General features: G+C 45.0%; 1 protein-coding gene across 5 annotated transcripts in view; it reads left to right on the top strand.

Annotated features, from left to right (window-relative positions):
• Fnip2 (folliculin interacting protein 2) overlaps positions 1-25,964 on the top strand; it is a 116,417-nt gene that overhangs the window by 62,676 nt on the left and 27,777 nt on the right. For 4 of the 5 annotated variants that reach the window (XM_036190109.1, XM_036190108.1, XM_036190110.1 and 1 more), the window contains 6 exons: positions 249-320; positions 9,631-9,760; positions 15,674-15,875; positions 16,418-16,506; positions 20,189-20,335; positions 20,454-20,623. In XM_036190109.1, the coding sequence (XP_036046002.1) occupies positions 249-320; positions 9,631-9,760; positions 15,674-15,875; positions 16,418-16,506; positions 20,189-20,335; positions 20,454-20,623 (810 nt within the window). Of the gene's footprint in view, positions 1-248; positions 321-9,630; positions 9,761-15,673; positions 15,876-16,386; positions 16,507-20,188; positions 20,336-20,453; positions 20,624-25,964 lie in introns of those variants that run through there. The other variant, XM_036190114.1, reaches the window with a different exon arrangement.

The following is a 25,964-nucleotide window of genomic DNA, read 5'->3' as shown; positions in this document are numbered from 1 at the left end:
GTGGTTTTATTGTACATGTTATTCAGAGGAGTCTCTAGGCTCCAGCATAAAGGCAAGTGGCTTGTTGGTTTTGTTTCTTCCTCTCTTGTTATGTGTTTAATTTGCTATCTAGTTAACGTCTATTCTACATTAGGCCACTCATCAATAGCAGTAGCCCACTTTGAAATGTACAAATTACATGAAGTCAGTTTTGAAATGTCTCTGTTTCTGGAGAGCCTGATAATGTTTTCCTTGTCTCTTTGTCGTAGCCCACAGCACACCAGTCGATATGCCAAGCAGAGGCCAGAGTGAAGACAGGGACAGCGGCATTGCCCGATCAGGTACTGCCTTCTACTGCCTGTTTAAGTAACACGGTGGGCTGTCTAACACAAAGTAGGAAGCAGAAGGGTAGTCCTCACTCTGTCCTTCCCTTTCTCCTCCTTTTTCTGTCTTCTCTCTATATTCTCAGTCTCGTGTGTCTGAGGACCTGCAACTTTGAAGTTCATCTTCCAGGAATGACTGTGCACACAAACTAATTTTCTCTAATACTCAGATTTATGTGAGACTGATACACTCTCCCAGCAGGAAGCTTCCTTGTGCCAGTTGTACTAGGAGTTTGCTTGCTGACTGCTCCAGTCAGGATGGGGCAGCTTGTGGTGGTCAGTCTACCTAGGGCCATGGGAGGTGCCACCACCACCTTTTTATCCTATGATGCTGATCTAGACTCTATCTCGGGTACCCTTCTCGGCTCACTCGGGGCCCTGACCTTGCCTAACACTGCCTTTAAGACCCCTTGGTTTCTGCTTTTGTGCACAAGTCAGCTTTTGATGTTTGATTTGGGGTTCAGACCTGAGGTTAGTTTCATGGTTCGAGGACCTGGAGGCCCACAGGCAGCCTTCCATTGAGAACCGGGAGTGTTGTGCCCTACTGGTTTATCCTGTGCCGTGAGACTCCGTTACCGGGGCCATCAACTGAGTGATACTAGGCTCAGGTCTTCGCCTCTTTTCTCCTCTCTCTTCACCCACTTATTACGTGCTGTAGCTCCCAGAGTCCGTCGTAAAGTCCTGAGTTCTTTCTGCGTGGTGTCAGGGCCTGTTCAACTCTGTTTCCCGAGTCACTAAGGAAATGCAACAGCTGCTGAATTTCCTCATTTGGTTTGTATACGTGTTATTAATCCAGAGTGTTTTACTTACGGTTAAAATGGGTTCATTTTGGTTCTTCCCATCATTTCTTTGAAGGTGGTCAGAAATGTGACTTCCATTGATTAAACCTGTGCCATTTCACGGAGTACAAGCAAAATCTGAAAAGATGCAAGATGATATGTAGTTGCGTTTGGTGGCATAGTGCACCTTTAATCCCAGTATCCTGGAGGCAGAGGCAGGCAGATAGGTCTCTGTGACTCTGAGGACATCCAGGATTACATACTGAGACCCTGTCTCAACAGTGAACTACATTTGTGTATACTTCATGTTGCTCAGGACAGTTTCATCCTTCCTTGTGGGTCCCTGCCTGCTGAACTTTTGAGTTCCACAAGTTACTCAAAGCCTCTGCATGCATTAAGCAGCATCGTGTCTTGGGGCTCAGTCTCTTGCCCTGTGGCCCGTGTGGACAGGACTGGCTGGAGCTGGCTTTGGTATGGTTGAGTTTCAAAGCAAGACGGAAAAGATCTGTCATTGGGATGGGAGTGAGGAGCACAACCCCTAACGAGCGAGTCTTGGTTGAAGTCGCGGTCTGTGTGGTAGATAGGCCCTGCTCTGCTTGGTGCCATGTGGCCTCCTTCCCGAGGTGCAGAATGGGCAAGTGTCACCCTACTGGGCTCTCCAAAGCGCTCAGTTTCTTTGCTGATGCAGCTTGGTTTTATTTATGCCCCTTCTTGTTCGGAATAGAGACTGCAATTTTGAGAGAACTGACATCAACAGAAACGTTACTAGGAAGAAGTTTGGACTTTCCTACTTCATTTGCAAGTCAGCAGCATCTCATGTGTTTGATATTCCTCGGGTTTTAAATTGCTTCTGTAACTGCTTTTCCTTGTCCTTTGAGAAGCAGGTAATTGAGGGTCCCTGTTCACATGAATGCGCGAATCTGTGGCAGCTAGACCAGTTTCCTCAAAGCCCACGAAGGGAACTTGGAAATGACAGGTGGGAGTTTTGAGAGTTGGAGAAGACTAACTTTGTTTGAGGGTTTGAAAATCTCTTAGCTTGTGGGATCCCCATGAGAGCTGGAGAAATGGCTCAGAGCTTAAGAGCCTGACTGTTCTTGCAGAGGACTGGGGTTCAGTTCTCAGCACCCACGTGTGGCTCACCACTGTGTACAACTCCAGTTCTAGGGGGATTATAAACCTCCTTTTGGTAGACACCAGGCACACATGTGGTACACAAACATATGTAGACAAAGCACCTACACACGTTATTAAAAAAAAAACAAAAACCTAGGCTCTCAGTTCTGAAGCAAAATTGGGAGTGTCTTGTGGTTGAGATTCTTGTTGTCTTGTCTTTTTTTTTAAACTTTGTGTATGAGTATGTTGCTTTCATGTGTGTCTGTGTACCACAGGCATGCCTGGTACCTACAGAGGCCAGAAGAGTGTGTTTGATCCCCTGGAACTGGAGTTAATTAACAGGCAGTTGTGAGCTGCCGTGTGTGTGTGTGTGTGTGTGTGTGTGTGTGTGTGTGTGTGTGTGTGTTGGGACTCAAACCTGGGTCCTCTGGAAGAACAGGTGCTCCCAACTGCTGAGCCATCTTTTTTGTTTTTAGCAATAGAAAATGTAGAGGAATTAAAGACATTATTTATTTATTTATTTATTTATTTATTCATTCATTCATTCATTCATTCATTTATTTATTAGTTCCCAATTTTTTTTTTTTTTTTTTTTTTTTTTTTGCCAGAGCTGAGGACCGAACCCAGGGCCTTGTGCTTGATAGGCAAGCGCTCTACCACTGAGCTAAATCCCCAACCCCTTAGTTCCCAATTTTTAATTCTGTCTAGAATTAAAGAGGTAATCTTTTAAATATGTTTCACATTTTGGAGCAGTTTTAAGATTTATAGAAAAGCTAGGACAGCCACACAGAGTGTCTCCTGCAGCCACCCCAGTCCACTCTGTTAACATCTGATGTTAGTTTGCGCGTTGGAAGCAATTAGCAGCTCATAGTCATTAGCTAACTTTGATCTTGCAACACTTTGCTTGGTTTTTCCCTAATGCCTTCTTATGCTCCAAGAACGTAGTACATTTGGCTGTGATGTCTATGCAGACTTTGTTTTGTTTGTTTTTGAAACATAATCCTGGTTATTATGGAACTCACTATGTAGACCAGACTTGCCTTGAATTTACAGAGAGATCCACTTGTTTCTGCACAGTCATGCCCAGCTCTTCAGATTTTTTTTTCCCTCAGACCTTCTTTGTTTTTAATAATCATCATGGTTTTTAGTGTTGGTTCCACTATTTGAATATGCTTGATGGATTTCTCATGATTAAACTGTGGTTGTGGGTTTGAGCTGGATAACCACAAAAGTAACCTACCATCCTGCTGACGTGGTGTGAGGGTGTGAACTCGCAACATGATTTAGGTTTCTTCGCTGTAAGGTTCATTCCTCTTGACATTGTGCACATTGCTCACCCTTCACTTGAGATGGGCTCCCTCTCCTTGAGGAGCAAGAGTTTGCATAAATGATTTGAAATTTTCAACCTGGGCATTGTGTTTCTTTTTCTCATTTATTAACTTACACTTGGCTATTACTTCAATATGGACTCAGGGATATTGATTCTTCACTTTGGATCATAATCCAGTAATGCTTAGATTTGCCTAAATTGCCCAGGCTTTACCCCGGGGAGCACCTGTGATGGCAGTGAGAGTCCTTTCCCACATCAGGGGGGAGCAGGTGAGGGGAGCTCTGACAACCCTGCTCTGACACTACTCCCCAGTCATCGGGGATTTGCTATCCCAGGCCAAGTTGGAGCTTTCATGGATCGTAGATGGTCTCTGGAGGGCAGCACTGGTCTCTTGAGGATATTCTGAAATGTCTTCCGTGTCTATATATAAAGTAAAAGCTAATTTAGAAAATTATGTTTGAAACAGGATCTCATTAAGTTGTTGATATGTTTGGCTTTTAACTCACTCTGTAACCCAGGCAGGCCTTGAATTTATGGTTCTCCTACCTCAGCCTTGCTGAGATTACAGGCGTGCACTGTCACACTTAGCGAAAAAGGTAATTGGTAAGAGGGAAATTGAAAATTCTAGTAGCGGCCATTACAAGTAAGGCAAGAGAGATGGCTTGTTCCATAACCTATGTACTGCATAAGCGTGAAGCCCCGAGTTCAGCAGCTCTCCGTAGTCCTCATAAGGTCTGGACGTGGTGGTGCTCATCTAGAACCCCAGTGCTCCTATGATGAGATGGGCAGTGGTGACAGGAAGCTCCGCAGGGGTTTGTGCATCAGCTGGCCTGGCATGTGCAACAGTGAATACAAGAGACCCTGTCTCAAACTTTTATGAAAAATGAGTACCAACAAACTCTGACTTCCACAGTGCTGTACACACACACACACACACACACACACACACACACACACACACACTTACGATTTTAAAAAGAAAATTTCGAGTAAGGCCTTGGAGAGAAGAGGACACTGGGTGTAGGCGTATAGGAAGTAGCATGCGGGGCTTGGCGACTGTCGGCACAGGGGTTGGTTGCAGGGAGGAGGGTGGAACCATGCACAGGTCTCTGATTTTTGGCTTGAGAAATAAGTAGAGGAAGAAGACAAAATTAACCATTGTAGAGGGAGCATGAGGCCAGCAAGATAGAAGATGTGTGTTTTTACTACAGCTGTCCCAAATTCTCAAGTGTGACTCATCTGCTGTATTTAAGGTAAGAAGCTGGCTTGACGGGGATGGGTCAGAGCAGAAGCTAAAATCTAGTAGTCTTGAGTACACACATAGTGAGCAGTGTAAGGTTTATAGGGCTGGGGTTGACACTGGTCTCTTCAGGCTGGTTTAGTAGTAGGCTTTTTTCCTCATCAAAGTCTTCATCTTTGGTAAGAAAGACAACTTTCCCATTCTTTCTGTAACAGTGTTTCCTCTGTCCTTAAGGTGACCAATATGAGGAAAACTGTCAGTACTTTCAAACATTGAAACCTTCCGAGTAAGAGGAAACATTATCCAAGTGTCAGATAGCACGCGTTTCAGCTTTGCTGCAGAAGCAGGATGCGCTCCCTCTGGGCACTCACGTTGATTTCAGTGACATCACATGCCATGTTATCACATGCCCATTCAAAAGAAAAAGGGGGTTTTCTTCAGGGAGCAAAGATGGTAAGCTGGGCTAAGAGCTCCTGTGTGGGTTAGAACTTCCCACTAGCATACTTCATAACTTACCAGCTTGTCCAGGTAAGAGGTAGGAGGGAGCAGGAGGTGGGGTGAGGAGCAAGAAGGTGGCAGTGGGGAGGGGCATGAGGAGCAGGAAGGGACAGGAGGTGGGGTAAGTCTTCAAAGCTGTCAGTGGCCAAGCATCCAACTGTGAAGTCGGTGTGGTTACTAAATGGCTGCCTTTTGTTTGCCTAAGCCTTCACTAACTTAACCAGTGTGAGAGAAGAGAGAGTTGGGAGGGTGGTGCTTCCTCCTAGTAGTTTGGTATTTATAATGCGAAGGATCGAACCTAGGGCCTTGCACATGCTCTGCCATCAGGCTGCACCCCCAGCCCTTGGCACTGTTTGGGTGTTGCTGCGTTAGGGAGAGGCCATGGTACTCTGTGTGTGTATACAGGTGAAGGCTGGAGTTGCAGTCTGGCTTGAGTCTTGACTGGACAACAACCTGGGACTCTATGGGAGCTTGAGAAGAGTGAAGGCTTCTGAAGGGCTATGGTCATCTTCCACACTTCTGTCTTCCTGGGGAGGCTCTCCTTGGGCTTCCAAGGTTGTGATGAGTATGTGGTGTCTGCTTTGCCTCCTCAGACCAGGCTAGGGAGTGTAACAGTAGGCAGCGAGGCCGTGGGTGTCCCACAGCTGGTGTTGAGGTCATTGGCGCTGGTGGTGGTGGTGGTGGTGACTTTTATGGTGTGTGATAATTATAACAGGGATGAGTATCTTGGGTTTATTCTTTCAGCTACTGTATAAATGACAAATTGTCCAGATCTAGAATGTCTGCGATTATGATTGTTTAGTTACTCCTTGGCCTTTTGTATTATATGAATATGATAGTCTCTGCTGTTGCCTGGACATAACTGTCTCTTCATTTGTTTAAACTTCTCATATTTCAAGACAGACCTTTGATATTTTCCCTAAATAGATAATTATATTTCACAAATTTATTGGAGCATTGAGTAATTTGTTTACTTATTGATGCTAAAGATGAAGCCACAGGCCCCCACACACGCTAGTCAAACTACTACTGACTCACATCCCAGTCCTAAAATTCAGCCCCTCCTCTTACCTCCTCCCCTGCCCCCCTCCACTTTCCCTCCCCACCTTTTGCTTTATCCTGAGGCAAGTAGGCATGGGGAGCCATAAAACCTTACTGTTTGGGGGTGTCTTGCATTTTTTTTGACACAGGGTCTTTTTTCCCTAGGTTCACTGAGTAGGCTAGCTAGAATCGTAAGGGCACTGCCTGGCCTTTTCTCAGGTGCTGGAAATTGAACTCGGGTCTCCACGCTTGCGTCCTGCATGGGCAGGACGTCACCAGTTGATCTGCCTCCCGACCCTCCTTAGCCTTTCCCTTGTAAATGTGTGTTCTTAGATACTTGTTTAAGGAAAAAAAAAAAATAGAGCTTAAAAAGTAGTATAGCAGTCAGAACTGCAAGGGTTCTAGAAATAACAGGACACGTTAGGACTTGGGTAGAACTTGAGGTTGACTGAGGCAGGTCCTACAAATGAACCCATAGACCCATTGTCTTTTGAATCAACAACATCGTGCAAAACCAGACTCGGTAAGTCTTACCTATATGGAAAAAGGAAGGACCAGCATTCTACTTCTTATAACTCTTTAATGGCCTCTTCATTCTTAGAGCCCAGACTGTGGATAAAGATATTCAGTGGTTGAATAACTCTGGTGGGACAGAGACAGCTCTACACTGCAACCCCCCATAGCAGCCTGAGGTGTTCCCTTAATTCTTTAGGGACTTTGACTCAGGCAAACCCAGAATTTGTGGCTTCATCACAGACAGAATTACAGAGCAAGCCACTATGAAGCAAGAGTGGGAGTTTTAAAAGACATTTTGAGTAGAGGTTTTAAGCATAGGGTGGAGAGAAAGAAGCATCTGGGAGAAAAGTAAGACCTCTGTGTGGCAGCAACCTCAAGGGGGTGTCACAGGTCTGAGCATTAGCTGTCTGTGGTATTTTCATGTTCATGGCTGTCCCTTTACATCTCAGAAGGTTACTAAGCTGCCTCTCCTCCCCCCCCCCCCCCCCCCCCCCCCCCCCCCCCCGGTCCATAAGTGAGATTACAAGGTGGTGCCAGAGATGCTTGGGTAGAATTATAATCTAATGACGTCACCAGGAGCCACTAGGATTGCAGGAGGAGGTTGGGCATATCCTTTTACCATCAAGGAGCTTTCTGGTGAGATCAGAAAACTGCAGTTTACCATTGGGAAAGGAGAAAGTCCTTAAGCAAATGTAAATTAGTCTGAAAAAAAAGTTTTGTTTTTGGTTTTTTTAAGACTGGTCAGTCTACATAGCCTTGGCAGCCCTGTGAACCACTATCTCACAGAGATCTGCCTGCCTCTGCCTCTCAAGTGCTGGGACTAAAGGCTTGTGCCACCTTAACAGGTTCATGCTGGAATTCTTGATTCAGCTGGCAAGAGTCTCCTCTCCTTTCCTGTGTCCCCATAAGTTTCGCAGTCTGTCTGTCCTGCCTCAGCGTGGGGTGTCAGTTTGGAGTACATGAGTTGTCAATGAAGCTGGTCTAGAGTTTTGTGTCCTAGCAACTTCAGACGCTTGGAGATGTTTTGAGATGTGGTGTTTTTATCCAAGGACCTTTGCTGGGAATGTTAAAACTTCCCCAGGACTTTTGAAGACATTACTGTTTTACCAGTGATGCAGGCCTTGCCCAGACTGGACAAGTTTTGTGCTGCTAAGCTGTGTCTCCAGCCCCTTTTTACTTTGAGACATCCATCGTTGTCCAGCCTCCTAAATTGCTGTAGTTGTAGGCCTGTGACACCAAGTGCAGCTTAGGGACCTTCTCAAAATCGCTCATTTGTGATTTAGGAGCTAAAAATGTATTGGCTATAACTTTATTAATTTGCTTGTTTTTTATCAACATGAAAACTTCCTGTTAGATAACTCATTGGCTTTTCAATTGATGTCACTTTACTTCTTTGTTGTTGTTGGTTTTGTTTTTTTGTTTTTTCAAGACAGGGTTTCTCTGTGTAGTTTTGGTGCTTGGCCTTGGAGGGGTGCTGCTACTGACTTGCGCCCCATGGCTTGCTCAGCCCACCTTATGGAATTCAGAACCAACAGCCCAGGGATGGCACCACCGACAACAGGCTGGGCCCTCCCTCATTGATCATTAAAAGAGAAAATGCCTTACAGCTGGATCTCAAGGAGGCATTTCTTCAATTGATGCTCTTTCCACTGATAACTAGCTTGTGTCAAGTTGACAGACAAAACTAGCCAGTACAAAATGTAAACAAGCTTTGGAATGGGGTGTTGATTACATTATATGCATGGGCTGTGTTCTTAGCAATCTGGAGTGCGTCCTCCCATGAATGAGCAATAATTCCTTTTGCATTTGTAGTGTAAAGCCTGATCATGTATGCACTGGTCAGATCTGCAGATTTGTGGATTAGGAATCCATGTGACTAAGAATAGAAGGTAGCTAAGTATGGGTAAGCTAGGATTCTTTTTCTGAAGAGTGGTGATGTGCATCTGTAATCCCAACACTGGGGAGGTTGAGGCAGGAGGGTTGAGAGTTCAAGAACAGTTCAGATTACACAGAAACATACTGTGTAAAAAAAAAAAAAAAAAAAAATTGTGTGGTTTTTCTTTATCCCCCTCATATATAGAAATGTTTGGGAGAGAGAAATTTTAGTCTCCCCCTGCTGGATATGATTGGTAGAATCCAAATTTTTAGCTTCACTATCTGTGTGTGTTTATGGTATTGAAATACATATTACATATAAATTTGCCATCTTAAACTCTTTCTGGGGGATGACTGTTGGGAGGTTATGTAACCCAGGCTATCTTGGAACTCAAAATTACATAGTTAAGCTGATCTAGAACTCAAGATCCTCCTGCCTCTGCATCTCAAGTACTGAGGTTATAGGAATGTGCCACCACGCCTGGCGTATAGTCTATTTATTTATTTGTTTATTACTCATTCACTTACTCATTTGGAGGGGAGTGAACATTTGTGTACAGACGTACAAACGTGCTGTGTGGGTTTGTGTCAGAAGTCAACCTTGGGTGTCTTTTGCTTTCTGAGATACAGGATCTTTCCCTGGGAGGTGGGTCCCTCTGATGTGGTTAGGATGGATGGCCAGTGAGCCCCAGGGGCTCTCCTGTCTCTTCGCTCCAGCCCCAGGATTACAAGTGCACACTAGCGAGCCTAGCTTTTTATGTGGGTTCTGAGGAGCCCCCAACCTCAATGGAATCCCTTGTAAATGTATAGCCCAGTGGTATTGAGCATTATAAAAACTCGAGCGGGACTCTGAAATGGAAATGTGCTTCCTCGCAGCTTCACTGAGCAGCCTTTTGATCACACCCTTCCCGTCCCCAAGCTCCTCTGCATCCTCCTCCAGCAGTTATCAGCGCCGCTGGCTTCGAAGTCAGACAACAAGTTTGGAAAATGGCATCTTTCCAAGGAGGTGAGTTCCATGTTTCCTCTGGCTAAGGGAAGTGCTAGTGTAAACAACTTACAAAACCTGGCAGGCTTATCCTTGCCTGTTGTCAGGAGAAGACCTGAAACCTTGTGATTAGCTGTAGCTTAGCCTGAAAGTTTACAAGTTCAATTGTTAAGGACATAGTCAACTAAAGCGAGGCAGGCTGGCCTGGAATACAATATGTAGCCCAGAGAGGGCTCTAACTCACCATGTTTTGCCTTCCTAAGCATATGAGTATGTTGATACTATGCCTAGCTGAATAAACATCTTTTTATTTAGAAGATACTAGAAATGCCTGGATAGCTACACAATGTAGGTGCTAGATTTGATGGTGATTTAAAGTGAATATGCTCTCTGTTTAAGCCCGATTCCTTCCATATGTAGCGTAAGTAATAAAGGAAGGGACAAATCTCTTCCTCTGGTTACAATGATTCCAATGTGGTGTTTGAGGCATAGTCCCTTTGTGGCACTTAAGTTCTTGAACTAAACAGGCATGAATATGAGTATCCATAGAGAGAGCCTCAAGGTATTTCTACCTTTGTTTTGCTTTGTTGAATCTGAAGTTTATTTAGTTGCATCCAAAGTATAGATTTGATGCTATACCAGTAGCACCCAGGCCCCTCTTTGTATAGCTCTAAAACCTTAAAGGGGATTCTCATGTGTCACTAAAATATGCCTGTCAGTTAATTGAGTGTGGAAGTTGCCCAGTCATCACTGTGTTTGGAGACTGTGAAGATGGCCCAGCCGTGTGCCTGTGCTGAAGTAGCTTGTGACCGGTAGGGAAGATGACAGCCAACAGGGCCCAGGAAAGATCAGGCCACAGTAAACATCGCGAAGGTGTGAAGTACATTGGAGGAAGGACCATGGTGGTGGGTACTCTTGGAGGCTGCTGAGGAGCCCTGTAGAAAGATAAGCTGAGCCATGAGTGCCAAGGTTCCTCTTCTGTTCTTCTCAAACTCTGGAGAGCAACATGAAGAGGTTACAGCTGGTCCTTCACTGGGCCACTGCTCTTGGGTGCATAGACTTCAAGTGGAGTGATGAGATCATGGCATCTTTGAGGAGGACCAGTCCTGGCTCTGCCCTCATCAGGCACGTGATGGAGTCTATTAACTAGGTCTCAGGTGCTTCTTCCTCATGTGTATTAGGATAGTAACAGGTTCAGCCTTGGTGTTCCTAGGAGGGTAAAACTGGATAAGCAAGTCAGGTGGTCAGTCAGGACTTAGTATATGGCAAAGAAATACAACATTGGTGGTGCATCGGTGCGAGCCTGTGGCCAGGAATAGCCTGGGCTACACAGAGAGACCCTGTCTCAAAAAATACAGTGGGAAAAGAAAACCACCTTCGCAGAATTTCTCCTTTGACTTACTCCAGATGTGTGCGTGGCACATCACACAAGCCATATACACATACAAAATAAACATGATATTTTTCTTTGAGACATAGTCTTTACGTAGCCTGGCCACCCTGGAGCTCACTATGTAGATCAGGCTGCCCTCAAACTCAGCATAGATGCACCTGCCTTTGCCTCTCAAGGGGTGGGATTAAAGATGTGTGCCACCATGCCTGGCAGAATTTTTTACAGTTGCAGATAAAATATCGGCCAGTGTGGCTGATTGATGTCACTGTAGCACCTGTCAGGTTGGTGTCATTTCCATCCTTACCGCCACTCTGCATCTCTGGTGTGTGAAGGGATGGATGCAGAAGGCCATCCATGGACACTTCTCTTCACATTCCTTCAGATTTATGTCTGGAGAATTTCCAAACCTAGATCTTGAACTCAGAAAACAAACTGAATGGAGACCTGGCATTGGGAACTGTGGATAGTTACCGAGCTTCCACCTAAAATAAGTATCTTACCTTCAGAAAGCCTAGTCAGATAGTCAGGATTGGCTACATCATTTATGGGACCGGTGCAAAGTGAAAATGCCAGGCCCTCCCTACTCAGCAAGACAAGTGCTAGAAAGGTACTAGAATGCAAAGCTTGTGTTTAAAAATAATGTAATTTGCGGGGCGGTGGTGGCGCACGCCTGTAATCCCAACACTTGGGAGGCAGAGGCAGGCGGATCTCTGTGAGTTCGAGGCCGGCCTGGTCTCCAGAGCTAGACCAGGACAGGCTCCAAAGCTACAGAGAAACCCAGTCTCAAAAAATAAAAACAATGTAACAAGATATAATAGTGGTATATAACTAACAAAACTATATAAATTATAACAACATTTGGTGTTATAATTTAATATGGTACAAAACAGTGTCTTGATTCATTGTAAGATTTTTTTTCTAAGTATTTGTATCTCTCTCTGCTGTTGTGATTAACTCAGGAGGGGAACGCAGTGATCAGGTTGTGGCTCTCAGTCTGTTTTGGAGGAAGATGCTGTTGATTTCTCTGCTGTTGATTCCTCCCTTCCTCCCGTTCCCACTCTGTGTTCCGGGGCTGACACCGACCTGGACCCTGAGTGCTGGGGTTCCAGGTACACACTGCCACTCTTGGCTGAGTGATTGCTTCTGATGCTGGAAACAGAACAGTGACATCAGAAGCTCTCACTGCCTCTGGCTTTGAGAGGAAGTGCACAGTCATTAAAAACATCCTCCTGCCCTACGTGGTGGTGTTCACCGTTAATTCTAACACTGCGGGGGGGGGTGGGGCAGAAACAGTTGGATTTCTATAACTTCAAGGCCAGCCTGATAATATGTAGCAAGTTTCAAGCAAGCCAGGGCTATATGATGAGACCATATCTAAAAAAAAAAAAAAAAAAAAAAAAAAAAAAAAGCAAAATTTAATTTTGAGATAAATAAATCAAAAATCCTTCCTAAGAGAGTTACAGGTAGTTAGGAATGATATAGCCCCTAAATTTAGGCTGGCTCTATTCTGACTTCAGGCTGCCTCCTTGTGCTAAGTGGCAACCTTGTGGTGTGAGGGCACCTACACAGGGTGTTACATGTCCTGCAGCTGATAATAGCTCTGCTGCCTGTGGAGATAGAGGAGCCTTGGGCATTTTATCCCTTAGGGGACCCCCCCCCCCAAATATTAAAGGAGCCAGACATGGAGACATGTCCCTTGGAAACCTTTTGATTAGTAAATTGAACAAAGTTTCCATTGGGATGTTTCTTAGACTTATCTTTCATAGGTGCAATGTTAAGTTCAAATCTGACCTCAGCAATAGTTGTGCTAAGCAGCCCTGATGTCAATTATAGTTTGTCTATGTGTACTAAAATGATGATAGTTTTTATTTTAAGTGATAATGATTTTGAAGTACTTACATATATCAAAATATTAAGTATAACAAAACACAATTAGATTTTTTTTTTGAGGTAGGGTTTAGCTCTGTAGCCCCTTACAGTAGCCTTGAACTCACGGTCCTCCTGTCTTGCTTCCATGTGCTGGAGTTAACGTCTATGGACGGCCATGCCTCCTCTACTTGATTTCTCTCTGTGGAAAAGACCTAAGTGTATAGCCATGGTCTTTCTGGGTCTTGAAATGTGCTGGCTGATTGTGCTTCCAGATCTTTCCTGTGGTGCTGTAGCCACCACAGTGCATCGACAGCATGAGCCAGAGTTGGTGGGTCAGGCAGGGTGGACATCGGGTTACTGCTAATACCCAACAGTCTAGAATGCAGAGACAGATACCCTAGGGCATAACTCAAGCATCCTTACCAGAGAGCATTCTGTTGCCCAGGTAAGCACTGCTTCAGCTTCTGTATTGATAGAACAGCCTGGGCGGTTTACCTGGTGACCTGTATCTGCTTCTATAATCGGGATATTTGACACATTCTCCGGCATCCTTTACTGTGGAATAATACTTAAAAGGTAATTATGACACTCTGTGACCTGATTCGGTCCAGTTTGGAGAGCTGGACTGCAGAGTAATCTCAGTGGCTTCAGATTTCAGTCGAGCTGTGTAGTAAAGCCAGGAAGATCTAGTCTCTATTCAGCGAGGAAGGCCTCACAGCAGTTCCGCAGGTGGCAGTCTCCACCGTGCTTGAACTGATAGCTGAGTGGACCATTGTGTGTGTGGAGGGTGGAGATGGAGATGGAGAATACAATAGAGCCCAGGGTTGATCCAGTTTACCTATTAAGGACCACCTCAGCTTGAGGAGGAAGGTATGATCGTGATCCAAGTGGTTTACTTCTGAGAAAGAAGAGAAATAGAGCATTCAGCAAAGAGGGAGGTTTACACTAGAGCTCAGAGGAATGCTTTGTTGCTATTCTTTTTTTTTTTTTTTTTAAAGAAGGGTCTCACTATCCCAGCCTGTCCTTGAACTTGAGTTCAAGACTACCTCCTTAGTTTACCTCAGCCTCTTGGGGTGGGATTGCAGATGTGTACCACCACACCTGGATAGAATTTTTTATATGCGGAGTAGAAATAAACTAGTGCCCAGAAACAAGTTTTTAATACAAAGACTTTATAACAAAGACTGGGAGCCTTTAAAAATGCCAGCTCACCTCCTGTGTAAAGATATGTGACATCCTATGTGATTCTTGGAGCCCTTTCTGGTGATTGGGATCTGGGGTTCTCTCAGGGGAGAATGGGTAGTTTGTTGGGACACTTGGTACATTTACACAACACCTACAGGTCAGGCGCTGTCTTGTCTCTCATCCCCTCCCTCATCCCACATCTGTGAGATGTTGTGGAATGCAGAAACACATACCCCAGAGCTTTCCTAGCCATGCAGCTTCTGAAGTGCTTAACCCATGGGTTAGTAACACCCAGATATAGTTGAAAAGATACAGACTATTATAGACTGGGAATGGAGCCCTAAAAAACGGTGTAGTTGGTGACAAAGAAAACCTGTGTTGCATGCTGTCATGTGGCAGGCTAGCTGTACTCCTCTGCAATAGACTCTGGCCTTCACTTTGGTGCCTTTGTAGAACAAAAGGAAGTCTTTTGTTTTCACTCTGTGTTGCTAGCTCTCCTGGCTTTTCACAGCTTTTAAATAAGAGTTGTAAGTTAAACCATAATTGTGTTATCCCTAAGACAAATCGGATATATATTAAGACTTTATGGCTGTGTAGTTCTTTTATTACAGAAGCTGGGTCTCTCCAAAGGATCATCTTTGAGAACTTGACAATAACCGATAAGAGCAGAGCCTTTGTGCTTAGCAGATTTCCCAGAGTGCTCAGTCAGTCAGTCACTTGGCTTCACCAGCGCATTTAAAGGGGTAACTTCATCTGCTGGTTCTAATAGCCGTGGGGAAGGGGCTAGTGAGCGTTGAAGCATGGTGTCTGTGTAAACAGAGTACTCCACAGGGTCTCTCATCTATTCTTATCTACCAACAAAAACCAAGGACCTATTTCGTTCGTTTGTTTTACATTCTAAGTACACACGTGCCAGAGTGTGTGTGTAGACATCAGAGGACAGCTTCCAGAAGTCGGTTCTTGCCTTCTGCCTCGAGGCAGGGTTCCTCTTGTTTCTTTGCATCATGTTCTAGGCTAGCGGGCCTGTGAGTGTCCCACCACCAATTCTTCTGTCCCTGCCTCCCATCCCACGGTGGGAATGCTGGGATTGCAGGTGTGTGCTACCACATCCTGTATCTCTGTGAGTGTCAGGGATGGAACTCAGGTCTCCAGGCTTGCATGACAAGCTAGAGCCTGGGTTTTGATGGAACTGGCACCACAAACTCCTTCTAGATACAGTCATTCGGATGAGAGTCAAACGTTTAAATTAGCATTGGCTTTCATTTGAACTTTCTTTGATGGTAAGGTGATAATGGGTGGTTAAGTGGACAACCCCTCCGTTTTCATGACAAAGGGGTGAGAAGATAATGAGTCTGAGGTAGATAAATGACCAGCTAAGTTCTCAGTCTGTTCTGCATTGGCTTCCTGAGTGTCATCACATGGCCAAGACAGCTTACCTTCCGTGAGTCACTGCTGCATGACACTTTTCAAACTTACTTTTCCTCCAGGTCCACTGATGAGATGTTCAGCTTGGCTGACGAAAGCTGTAGCTCTAATCCAGCCATAGTTAGGAGGAAGAAAATTGCCATCAGCGTCATCTTTTCCTTGTGTGAGAGAGAAGCAGCACAGCAGAACTTCCAGGACTTCTTTTTCTCCCACTTCCCCCTGTTTGAATCCCACATGAACAGGCTCAAGAGCGCCATTGAAAAGGTAAGGGATGGGGTAAGTGCACGCTCAGGGGCAGTCACTTAGCTTGTGCAAGGATCGGGGTACAACTCTGGCCAAGCACTTACACAGCGTGTGTAAGGGATGAGGTGCAGCTCAGGAGTAGTCCATTTATACAGCATATGCAGGGGATGGGGTGCAGCTCAGGAGTAGAGCACTTATACAGCTTGTGCAAGACCCTGGGATCCATTCCAAGCAAACACTTCAATAAGAAAATGAAAGGTAATAAGATTACAACCTACTGGCAAACAGGAGAGATTTGCAGCCCAAGATGGCACCTGTCTTTATGTGTCAGATGGCCTGCATAAGGAAGTCAGAACGTGCCCTGGAATGAGGATCCTCAGGACTTTTCAGGCTAGAGGCAGACACTGGTTGCTGTAGGGAAGGGAGTTTCTGGTTTTTGATGAAGTGTCACTACCTTGGGTGTTTTAGATTTATTATAACATTGTTCACTAATGAGCCCCAGCAGATCAGTTATAAAGGACTTTCTTCTCAGAGGGTAATTTGGCTCACTCTCTTCCACGAAGGCCATGATCTCCTGCAGAAAGATAGCAGAATCAAGTCTCCGTGTCCAGTTTTACGTGAGTCGTCTGATGGAGGCACTGGGAGAATTCAGGTAAAGCTCAAGGTTTGAGAATCCAGCAGGAAGTTAGGAGCAGCAGCACTGCCGGCTGCTATGAGGTTCCCTCTTAGCAGAAGAGGGGACTGGCAACTTTTAGTTGTTTAGTGTCTCTGCCCATGAGAACAGATGAAGTAAAACCAAGCATTTGGTGACGTAGCACCTAGTCATCCTGGCTGTACCTGACAGTTCTTAATGGGATTGGTTGGTTTGTTTGCTGTGTTGTTAGGGTTTTTTGTTTTGGTTTTGTTTATTTTGAGATAGGGTCTCACTGTGTAGTCCTGGCTGACCTAGAACTGCCTACTAGACCGAGCTGGCTTCAAACTCATAGAGATCCACCTGCCTCTGCCTCCTGAGTGCTGGGATTCAGACATACATTACCTGGATTAATGGGATTGTTTTCATCAGAATGAAGTGAAATCTAATTTTCGAGGACGGCTTATCAGTCAGTTCCATGATCTTATATCTGTTGTCTCATAAACGCTGAAAGCAAAGCCTTTTTTACCCTTGTTACAGATGTTGAAACTTGGGTTCAGGAGTGCTGCTTGTCCCCTAGAGTGCGTGGAGAAAATGTGTGCATGTCGTGGAGACCTAGCTCTCATCTGCCAGGGCGGGTCTAGTGCACATCAGTGCCTGTGCCCCATGCCCTGGTCTGGATACTGAACCATCTGGTCCCCTTTCTCTGACTCTGTAAGCAGTTTCTAACTGACCTCTGCCTCCGCTAACCATCTGTGGACACTGGTTTTCTGTGGTTCTTGCCCTCAGAGTGTGGGTAGCAAGGTAATCTGCTCCAGGTATGGGGTTTTCCCCCACTGTGCTCATCTGAGTTTCTCAGAGTCATTCTCGACATGGGAAATGGAATCTCACTGCTAAGCAGTTATGAGGAAATGAGCCAAATAGCTGAGGGGTTTAAAAAAAAAAAAAAAAAATTACATTTCCTAGAATGTTAGATTTTTTTTTTTTTTTTTTTTTTTTTTTGGCTGGTGAGGTCAGTGCTGCTTGAAGCAAAATTACCACCTTTTCTGAACTCTGGCTATGGAAAAAGAACTGCTTGGTTGTTTCATTTTGAGAAAAGCCATGAAGATGATGGGTAGGCTGTCTCCTCAGAGGGGCAGCACTAGATTTGCATATGGCTTTGCTGTGGTCACATTCAAAGCTGGCTGGGGCTTGAGTCTGCATGCTAATCTAATCAAAATACCAATCTTCCAGAGGTGAAAACCTGAAAATAAAAAGCCAGAGGTTGGTATGTAGAAGAGGCTTACACTTACTTTGACAGTGACCCCTCCAGAAACTAGTGTACTAATATTTAGAGAGATGAGGGTTTGTTTTGTTTTTTATTTGTTTTGAGACAGGTTCTCACTATAGTTCTGTCTGTCCTGGAACTCACTATGTAGACCATGCTGTCCTTGAACTCAAAAACATGCACCTGCCTCCCAACTCCTTCGGTTAAAGGCGTGCGCCACTATGCCCATCTGAGACAAGAGTTTTGTAGGTTGACCCTAGACTACTCCTGTAATCATCTTCACTGCTTTTTTTTTTGACAGGTATGCTTTTAATTGAAATAGAAGTCTATCACTTTCCCTCTTTCTGTCCCTCCCTCCTTACAACCCCTCCATGTCTTTTTCACCACTCCTACACTCTTTTTTTTTGTTGTTTTTGTTTTTGTTTTTGTTTTTCGAGACAGGGTTTCTTTGTGTAGCTTTGCGCCTTGCCTGGATCTCACTCAGTAGCCCAGGCTGGCCTCGACATCCGCCTGGCTCTGCCTCCTGAGTTCTGGGATTACAGGTGTGCGACACCACCGCCCGGCCACTCCTACACTCTTAAGTTGATACTTTTTGATTATTCTTGTTACATACATCTATGAATATAGATGTATGCACAAATATATGGATGCAACTTGCTGAGTCTGTTTTTGTGTAAACACTTTGAGGGATGACCACTCTGCCCTGGACAAACCATTAAGGAGGCTCGTCGCTAGAAGAGGCTAGCTAATTTTCCTCCCAGCAGTTATTCACTGCCTACTGTCTTTGGTATTAATAGGCCCATATTTATTGCCACTGTTCTGAGCTTGCTTGTGCAGCCTTTTCTAGGAGACACTATTTCACAGCAGATGTCCCGGTCCTCTGGCTCTTGCAGTCTTCCCGCCCCCTCTTTCATGATGTTCCCAGAGCCATGGGTTGACAGCTGTGATGTAGATCATCCGTTAGAGCTGCCCCCCCCCCCCCACCCTCTGCTGGTCCCTGCATCATGTCCAGTTGGGGCATCACAGCTTCTTAACTCAGACAATAGTACTATTTTTTGAGGTGTGAAGGTTTTTTGTTTTCCGTTTTTGCCAAGGTAGATTTGTGTCCTGTCCTGATTCCTTTAAGGCACACGGCTACATAATCTAGTCCTAGTATGCTTCCTCTGTCTTGATTTGGGAGAAGTTTGTGTTACTCATTCAGGACTGGATTGACTTTTTGCCCAGTGGAAGGCCTGAGTAAGTTTTTTACACTCTGGAAAAAAAACACATGAGAGCCATGTAAATTATAACAAAGCCTGCCATGCCTGAATTCCCATCCTCCCCTTGTCACTAAACATGTATATATCTTCTGCATGTTACCCAACCTTTCTAAGCTCCTGTGTTAGAAGTTGCCGCATATGACAGTGAAGAAGAGCCATTGTGTAGTTTCTCATCTAAAACACGTTGGGTGTTTGGTTTAGAAAACCATCACATTAGGTAGAGTTGAGTCACCTAACAATCTCATTTTCAGCCTAGCATGTGCTTGCTTTGTCCTGCGTAGTTTTGTGCCCCACTCCCCACCTTACTGGAGATAGTCTAGCTGTGGAGCTGTGGCTGCCTCACACTCTTAGTTCTCTGGCCACGTCTCTTAAATGCTGGGATTATTGGTATGCCCAGCTCTTGATCTGCATTTTTTAACTATAAGAGTGCTGCGTGGAGATGGGATTGTAACTCAGTGATAGAATGCTCGTCTAGCATGCAAAAAGATCAGGATATGATTTTCAGTACCACAAAAACAAACAGTATCTAAAAATGACTGTATGATGCCCTACAAACCTGTATAGTTTAAGTTTTTATGTATAGATTTAAAGATAATTTTAAAAGTGATTTTAAATTCTGGAAGAAGGACATGATTTTTTTAACCATTTATGTTAAGTGTGTGTGTGTGTGTGTGTGTGTGTGTGTGTGTGTGTGTGTGTGAGAGAGAGAGAGAGAGAGAGACAGAGAGAGACAGAGACAGAGAGAGACAGAGACAGAGAGAGAGATGGAGCTGCTTGGAATCAAGCCTAGTGCCGTGTGCATTATAGGTAGGTGCTGTATCACAGAGCTACCTCCCTGTAAATTGTTTTCTAAGTGAATGTTTTTATGCTAGGGATGGTGTGCTTTTTCTCTTAAGGGTTCCAGTCTCACTACCTAACTTTGCTATTGTCTTGCAGAAGCACTTATAGATAACGTGTAAGTAAATGAGCATTCATTCATGTGTCCCAATAAAACTTTGTTTATAAAAATGCTAGTAATCAGATTTGTGTGAGCCACAGTTTGCCAGCCTGTGTCAGTTCGTTTTTTAATTCCTTAAGGAATACATGTATCAAAATTACTGTGTTCACCTTTATTCTTTGACACTAAGATACCCAAAATAACTGTTTATGACAGTTTGTCCCTTCTCTCTTCCTGTAGGGGGACTATCTGGAACTTGTATTCTGTTCCAAGAATAGCTGAACCAGTATGGCTCACCATGATGTCGAGCACGTTGGAAAAAAACCAGCTCTGCCAGCGCTTTCTCAAGGAATTTATACTTCTGATTGAGCAAGTCAACAAAAACCAGTAAGCATAAGCCCACTGAGACTTGTGGGTAAATCCTGAGCCAGGGTGTGTACTGCACAGCACGTGGCCTTGTCCTGCATTTGACTAATGTGGGTGTGCTTTTATCCATTTCCCCAAGGTTTTTCGCTGCCTTATTGACTGCGGTGTTAACATACCATTTGGCCTGGGTACCAACTGTGATGCCTGTTGATCACCCTCCCATTAAAGCCTTCTCGGAGAAGCGTACCTCTCAGTCGGTGAACATGCTGGCCAAAACACATCCGTACAATCCTCTCTGGGCACAGCTGGGTTAGTACCTGATTTGACTGTTGAGAGAATATATCTGATGAAATGGGGGTGGGGGCAGGCAGTGCTGCAACTTACAGCTTGTACTGGCTTTCCAACCCAGTCACTCAAGGACTGGCTTTTGCAGGAATGAGGCTGGAGCACAGATTCGAGTTAACAGGCAGCTACCCTCATCCCTTTCCCTCACTGGCAGCTTTGTCTCTTTTGAGACAGTGTAGGTCAACTGAGTTCTCCACCTCACGGAGGCTGTTCACCCTATCATGGTTTCCATGAGTAACTACTGACTGTTTGGGCCAGATAATCCTCTGTGACGGGGCAGGGGAGGCTGCCTGACATCTTATAGGTTGTTCGGCAATACTCCTGACCTCCATCACCAGATCCCAGCACGCTCCTCTCTGCCCAAAGTCATAACCATCAGAACATCTCCAAACATTGCCAAACTTCCTGGGCAGAGGGGTAACAAAAGGCACCTTTGAGTGAGAACCACCACCTTCAGAGTGGAGTAGATGGGGGGAGAGAGAAGAACGGGGGAAGTGGCACCCTCTAATCCCCCCACCTCTCTGACCACACCGGACCTGTGATGTCTCTCGTCTGTCACTCGGTCTTGTGGTCAATGGTAGCAGTACTTTCTCGACACACATGTGTAGGCATGGTGTAGGAATCGGGCACTTCGTAGGTGAGACTGGGGTTACATACCTGGACGTGCTCTAAGCGAGTGTGACAGTGACAAAGATGTGACCACATGGCGTTCGGTCCTACCTGTGTGCCGGAACTCGGAGTGGAGTCACACCTGCTCAGGCCTCCGTAGTCAGCTGCCCGGGGAACGGTGTTGATCCATCGTTGGAGAACATCCACAGTGTGGGAGTGTCATGGCAGCGGACGTGGGGGCCAGAAGCCTTTTACTTGGTTCATTTCTGAAGGCAGTCACTTAGCTTCCTGGGCCTCTTCCTTTGGCGTGTTAGTGATGTTGCCCGGGGCCTTGTATGTGGCTAAGCAAGCACTCTGCACATGACATGGGATGGGGCCAGGACTTGGTGTTTGCTGTGAGATACAATCATTTGTACAAAAGCACCTTTGCTCTGGATGCTGTGACCTACATTGGGGGGCGTTTGTAGAGGAAGAAAGAGAATGAATGAGGTTTTCCAGGAAGGCTTTCTTGAGGGAGTCTTCACATGGTAATTGCTAGGAAAAGCAGTGGGCTGCGGAAAGCACTCTCGTCCTAGAAAACGGTGTTTCAGTCACTGTAACAAAAGCTGACACCATGACACAAGTAGCCTTGTTAGTGCCTGACACACATACTGATTGGTGAGATTCTCACCCCCACCTGTTACAGGTGTCCTTATTTTATAGCAGTAAAAATACTTTCTTATCCTTATGCCTATGAGACACAAAAGAAGATACACATCTCTTAGGGTAAGTAATAGGTGTGTTTTTAATGAATTAACTAAAGAATTCATAGGGAATAAAACCATGTTAGACCGGGGAGTGACTGCATATAACGTGTAATCCCAGGACTTGGGAGGCTGAGGCAGGAGAATTATGAGTTGTAGGCCAGTCTGGGCTATTTAACCAAGGTGTTGCCTCAAAATAAATAAATAAATAAAAAGTACAGTGCTTTATATTTTGGTGCTTGTTACAAGGAACAGTTTAAAACTTGCCCCACCACTCAGAGATGAGTAGCTCTTCTCGAGGACATCTGTTGTTGTTCTCAATGGGAAGACATTCTTTTCAAAGTGTAGTATTTATTCCTGCAGGGGATCGGTCTGGATATTAAAGGAAATACAGTGTGTCCTGCTGCAGAGTTGATTTTCAAACAGTGGTAATTAAGCCACATGCATTTAATTAGATAAATGCATTTAGACTCAGGAATGCTTCTCCTGTGGGACTGAGCTAACTGGGAGCCGCTGACTCCTTGTGTTCTGCATAACAAGGCAAAAATCCCCTCTTGTGGGCTTGCTCATGGCTTTTCATTGGAGATCATACACCACTGAAGGTCCTCAGTTCTCTCTTCTTGAGAAGAATCCCTCTAAGGTCTGGTATTGATCGGAGTAGTTCCAGGAGGCAGGGAAGCCTTGCACAGAGAAGGCCTAGGACAGTCTTGTAAAGACAAGTGTGAGCGATCGAATCTCCACGATCACAAACGATGAAGGCATTCCCATGATTAGACAGAGGACATGCTTCAACTCCAGTTGTTTCTGTGTGTCGTGATAGGCAGGAAAACATAAGCTCTGGGGACTGAACAGCGGTGCAGATGTGATTTTAATCTAGTTTCCTAAGTAATAAAAATGGTTCTATCTTGAATGATTTCAGCAGCTTACCGAGAGCTCATCAGGACAGTCTACACGTCTCATCTCACCCTTGTGATTTCTCAGCCACAGTCTGTCTTCACACTCAAGGACTTGCTCCACAGAGCGCAGTGATCTGGTGCCTTTGTCCCCATGGGCACCATGTACAGGGGTTTCCACATTAGGGATACTGTCCACCAGTGGCCTGTGGAAGCCCTTTGTGGGTTAGAAAAGCATTTAAACAGGATAGTAGACTAGAAAGAGAGTGACTCCCACAGATGTTCCGTAAATGTGAGTTTTAGGATGTGGTATTTCAGCATAGAATTACCTGCCCTTGAGCTGAGTGGGTTTTCTCCCGCTCTCTTCAAAATACCTTCTTACCTTTGGTCTTGGCAGTTCAGCTAGAGCATGTCTGCTTTTACTTTTACTTGGATTTTCCTGCTTGGAGTTCATGATCTTCTTGAATGTTCAGACCTGTGTCATCCGTGAAGTTTAGGTTTTTGGGAATCCTTGTTTTAAAATCCGTTTTTGTTCCAGTCTCCCTGCCCCCTCTTTCTAGAAGCCCTACTGTGTGCATATCACTGTGTTTGATGAGGCCCACAGACCCGGGCTGTGAACAAGAATCCCTACTGTGTGCGTATCACTGTACTTGATGAGGCCCACAGACCAGGGCTGTGTACATCTTTTTTCACTCTTTATTCTCTTCAGAATGGGTAATCCCACTTGATCCATTTTCACATGTGCCATCCTTTTTTCTTCACCCTGGTGAGATCTGCTCTTCCTCAGTCTGAGGATTAAATGACCATCAGGCTTGGCTGTCACAAACATGTTACGTCTTTTCATCTTCAAGACACTTGTAAGACTTCCCATTTTACAGACAAGGAAACTAACTCTTCAGGAGGGTTGGAGGGGAATTTATCAGTGTGTTTCAGAGTATTATCCTTTGTTTGCAGCAGTTAGTTATTTTCTGGCTAAAAAGGTCATCAATACTTGTATACTTTCTTCTTGTTAGAATAGATTACATCTTCTCTTTCCCCTCCTCCTATAGAAAATGCTGCCCACTTGATGTTAACCATCATCTAGTTTTACTTCTCATGACTTTTCATTCAACAGCGTGTGTGCGTGTGTGTGTGTGTGTGCGCGTGTGTGCGTGCGTGCGTGCATGCGTGTGTGTGTGTGTGTGTGTGTGTGTGTGTGTGTGTGTGTTCATGCGTGGTGCGTACATACATATGTACACATGTATAGACGTGTGCAGGTGCATGCAGCCCTGTCAGGTGTCCTCTTCTGTCACTCTCTGCCTTGTTCCCCTGAGAAGGACTTCATCACTGACCCTGGAGCTCGCTGTTGTGGATGCTGGGAAACGAACCTAGGTCCTCAGGCTTGTAAGTACTCTGGCTGAGTGTCCCAGCCCTTCTTAGCAACATGCTTTCCCTCTTTATCCATTTCATTTGCAACACAACCTCCTCTTTTCAAAAGACTCCCCATTTTTTCCCATTTTTTTAAAATGGGAGACTGAATCCTTCCCCTGAGTGAGGGGTTTGTGCTTTTCTAGTTTCGATGCTCTGCACTAGCTACAGGAATAACCTTTGTGACCTGTGAAAATCCTTCTATGCGCTCTGTTTACGTGAAAGATCGTAGACCACGCTGCTCCAACACTTGACAATTAATTTAAAACATATATCAAAATATATAAGGTTCCAACCATCTGGTAACATGTTTAGAACTGTGTATTTTAGGGGGGGATAGGAAGTGTAGCTTGTTTGTTTTGTAGTTGAGACAGTCACTGTGTATAGCCCAGGCTGGCCTAGAACACATGATCCTCTTGTCTCAGCTTCCCTAGTAACTGGGATCATGGGCCCACACCACCAGGACCAGCTTATATGTGGTAGTAGCCCGTGTCCTAACATGACTGTGATGTCCTGAAGTGTGGGGAGACAGGATCAGAAGGAAGGCATGACGTGAGCTCATGGTCAGGGCAGTTTTCTCAGACCAAACCACAGCATCTCAGCATACTTCTGAGTCCTCACTTTGAAGTCCAGGGTGATTTCCTAGATGCCAAAGCTCTGCAAGCCTTCGGTCTTGTCTTTTTATAGAGAAGTTGTTTATTATTATTATTTCTGTCCTGCCCTTTAAATGTTCTTGGAAGCTGTACACTAGGGAAAACTCTCCCAAGGACAAACTTCCTTATGGTTCCCTGGAGAGAACATCCTGCCCATTCTCACAATGTTTCTCTCAACCTCAGCCTGCTAATTTTAGTTTTCTCTAACCTGTGGCTTCCTGCCTGACTATAGATGCATTCCCCAACTGAGTCCTGACTTCCCGCATTCCTCTTTGTCACCGTCACTGAGTCTCGCCTCTCATTTATGTGACATTCCTTCCACTGTTGATGGCTTTCATCCTTCTGGTTAATTCTTGAATCCTTTCTGACTCTGGCTTGGTTATATAATGATACAATGTTTGAGTGCCTATAATGATACAATCTTTAGGTGCCTACCCATTCAGTAGACGTGGGTTGTCTATCTCATTAGCCGTCTAATGAAATGATGGAACCTGGTGAGTCAATGAGGTGATGAGTACTTTTTAAAATTGTGTTCTCTGGGAATTTTGCATGTTTTGATCATAGTCATCTTCTGTCCCCCCAGCTCTTCCCAGATCTACTCCCCAATTCACCTAACCTTGTGTCCCTTTTAATTTTATTTAACATTATTTCTTTAAGGCCTAAATCAAGACCAGTTTGTTTTGCCCGAATATTCTTGAGTGTGTGGTCTTGCCCTGGAGTATGGTTGACTTACCAGGACAATGCTCAGAGAAAACTGTCTCTCCTTTTCCCAGAAGCCAACAGTTGCCCATAGCTCCACAGCTGGGGGTGGGATTTTATACCCCGCTCCCATGTCTTTGCTGGAATTTGGTCTGTCTTGTGTTTGTACTGGTTCTGTGCATGTTGTGAGTTCCCGTGTGCAGCTGCCTGCCCTGCTGGTTCCAGAAGACACTGTTTCCTTGTAGTCACCCATTGCCTCCGGCTCTTGCATTCTTTCTGTTCCCTCTTCTGCAAAGATCCT

The sequence above is a fragment of the Onychomys torridus genome, chromosome 6 (assembly GCF_903995425.1).
Source record: "Onychomys torridus chromosome 6, mOncTor1.1, whole genome shotgun sequence".
In the NCBI taxonomy this organism is placed as follows: domain Eukaryota; kingdom Metazoa; phylum Chordata; class Mammalia; order Rodentia; family Cricetidae; genus Onychomys; species Onychomys torridus.
This window is presented reverse-complemented; position numbering and strand designations above follow the sequence as displayed.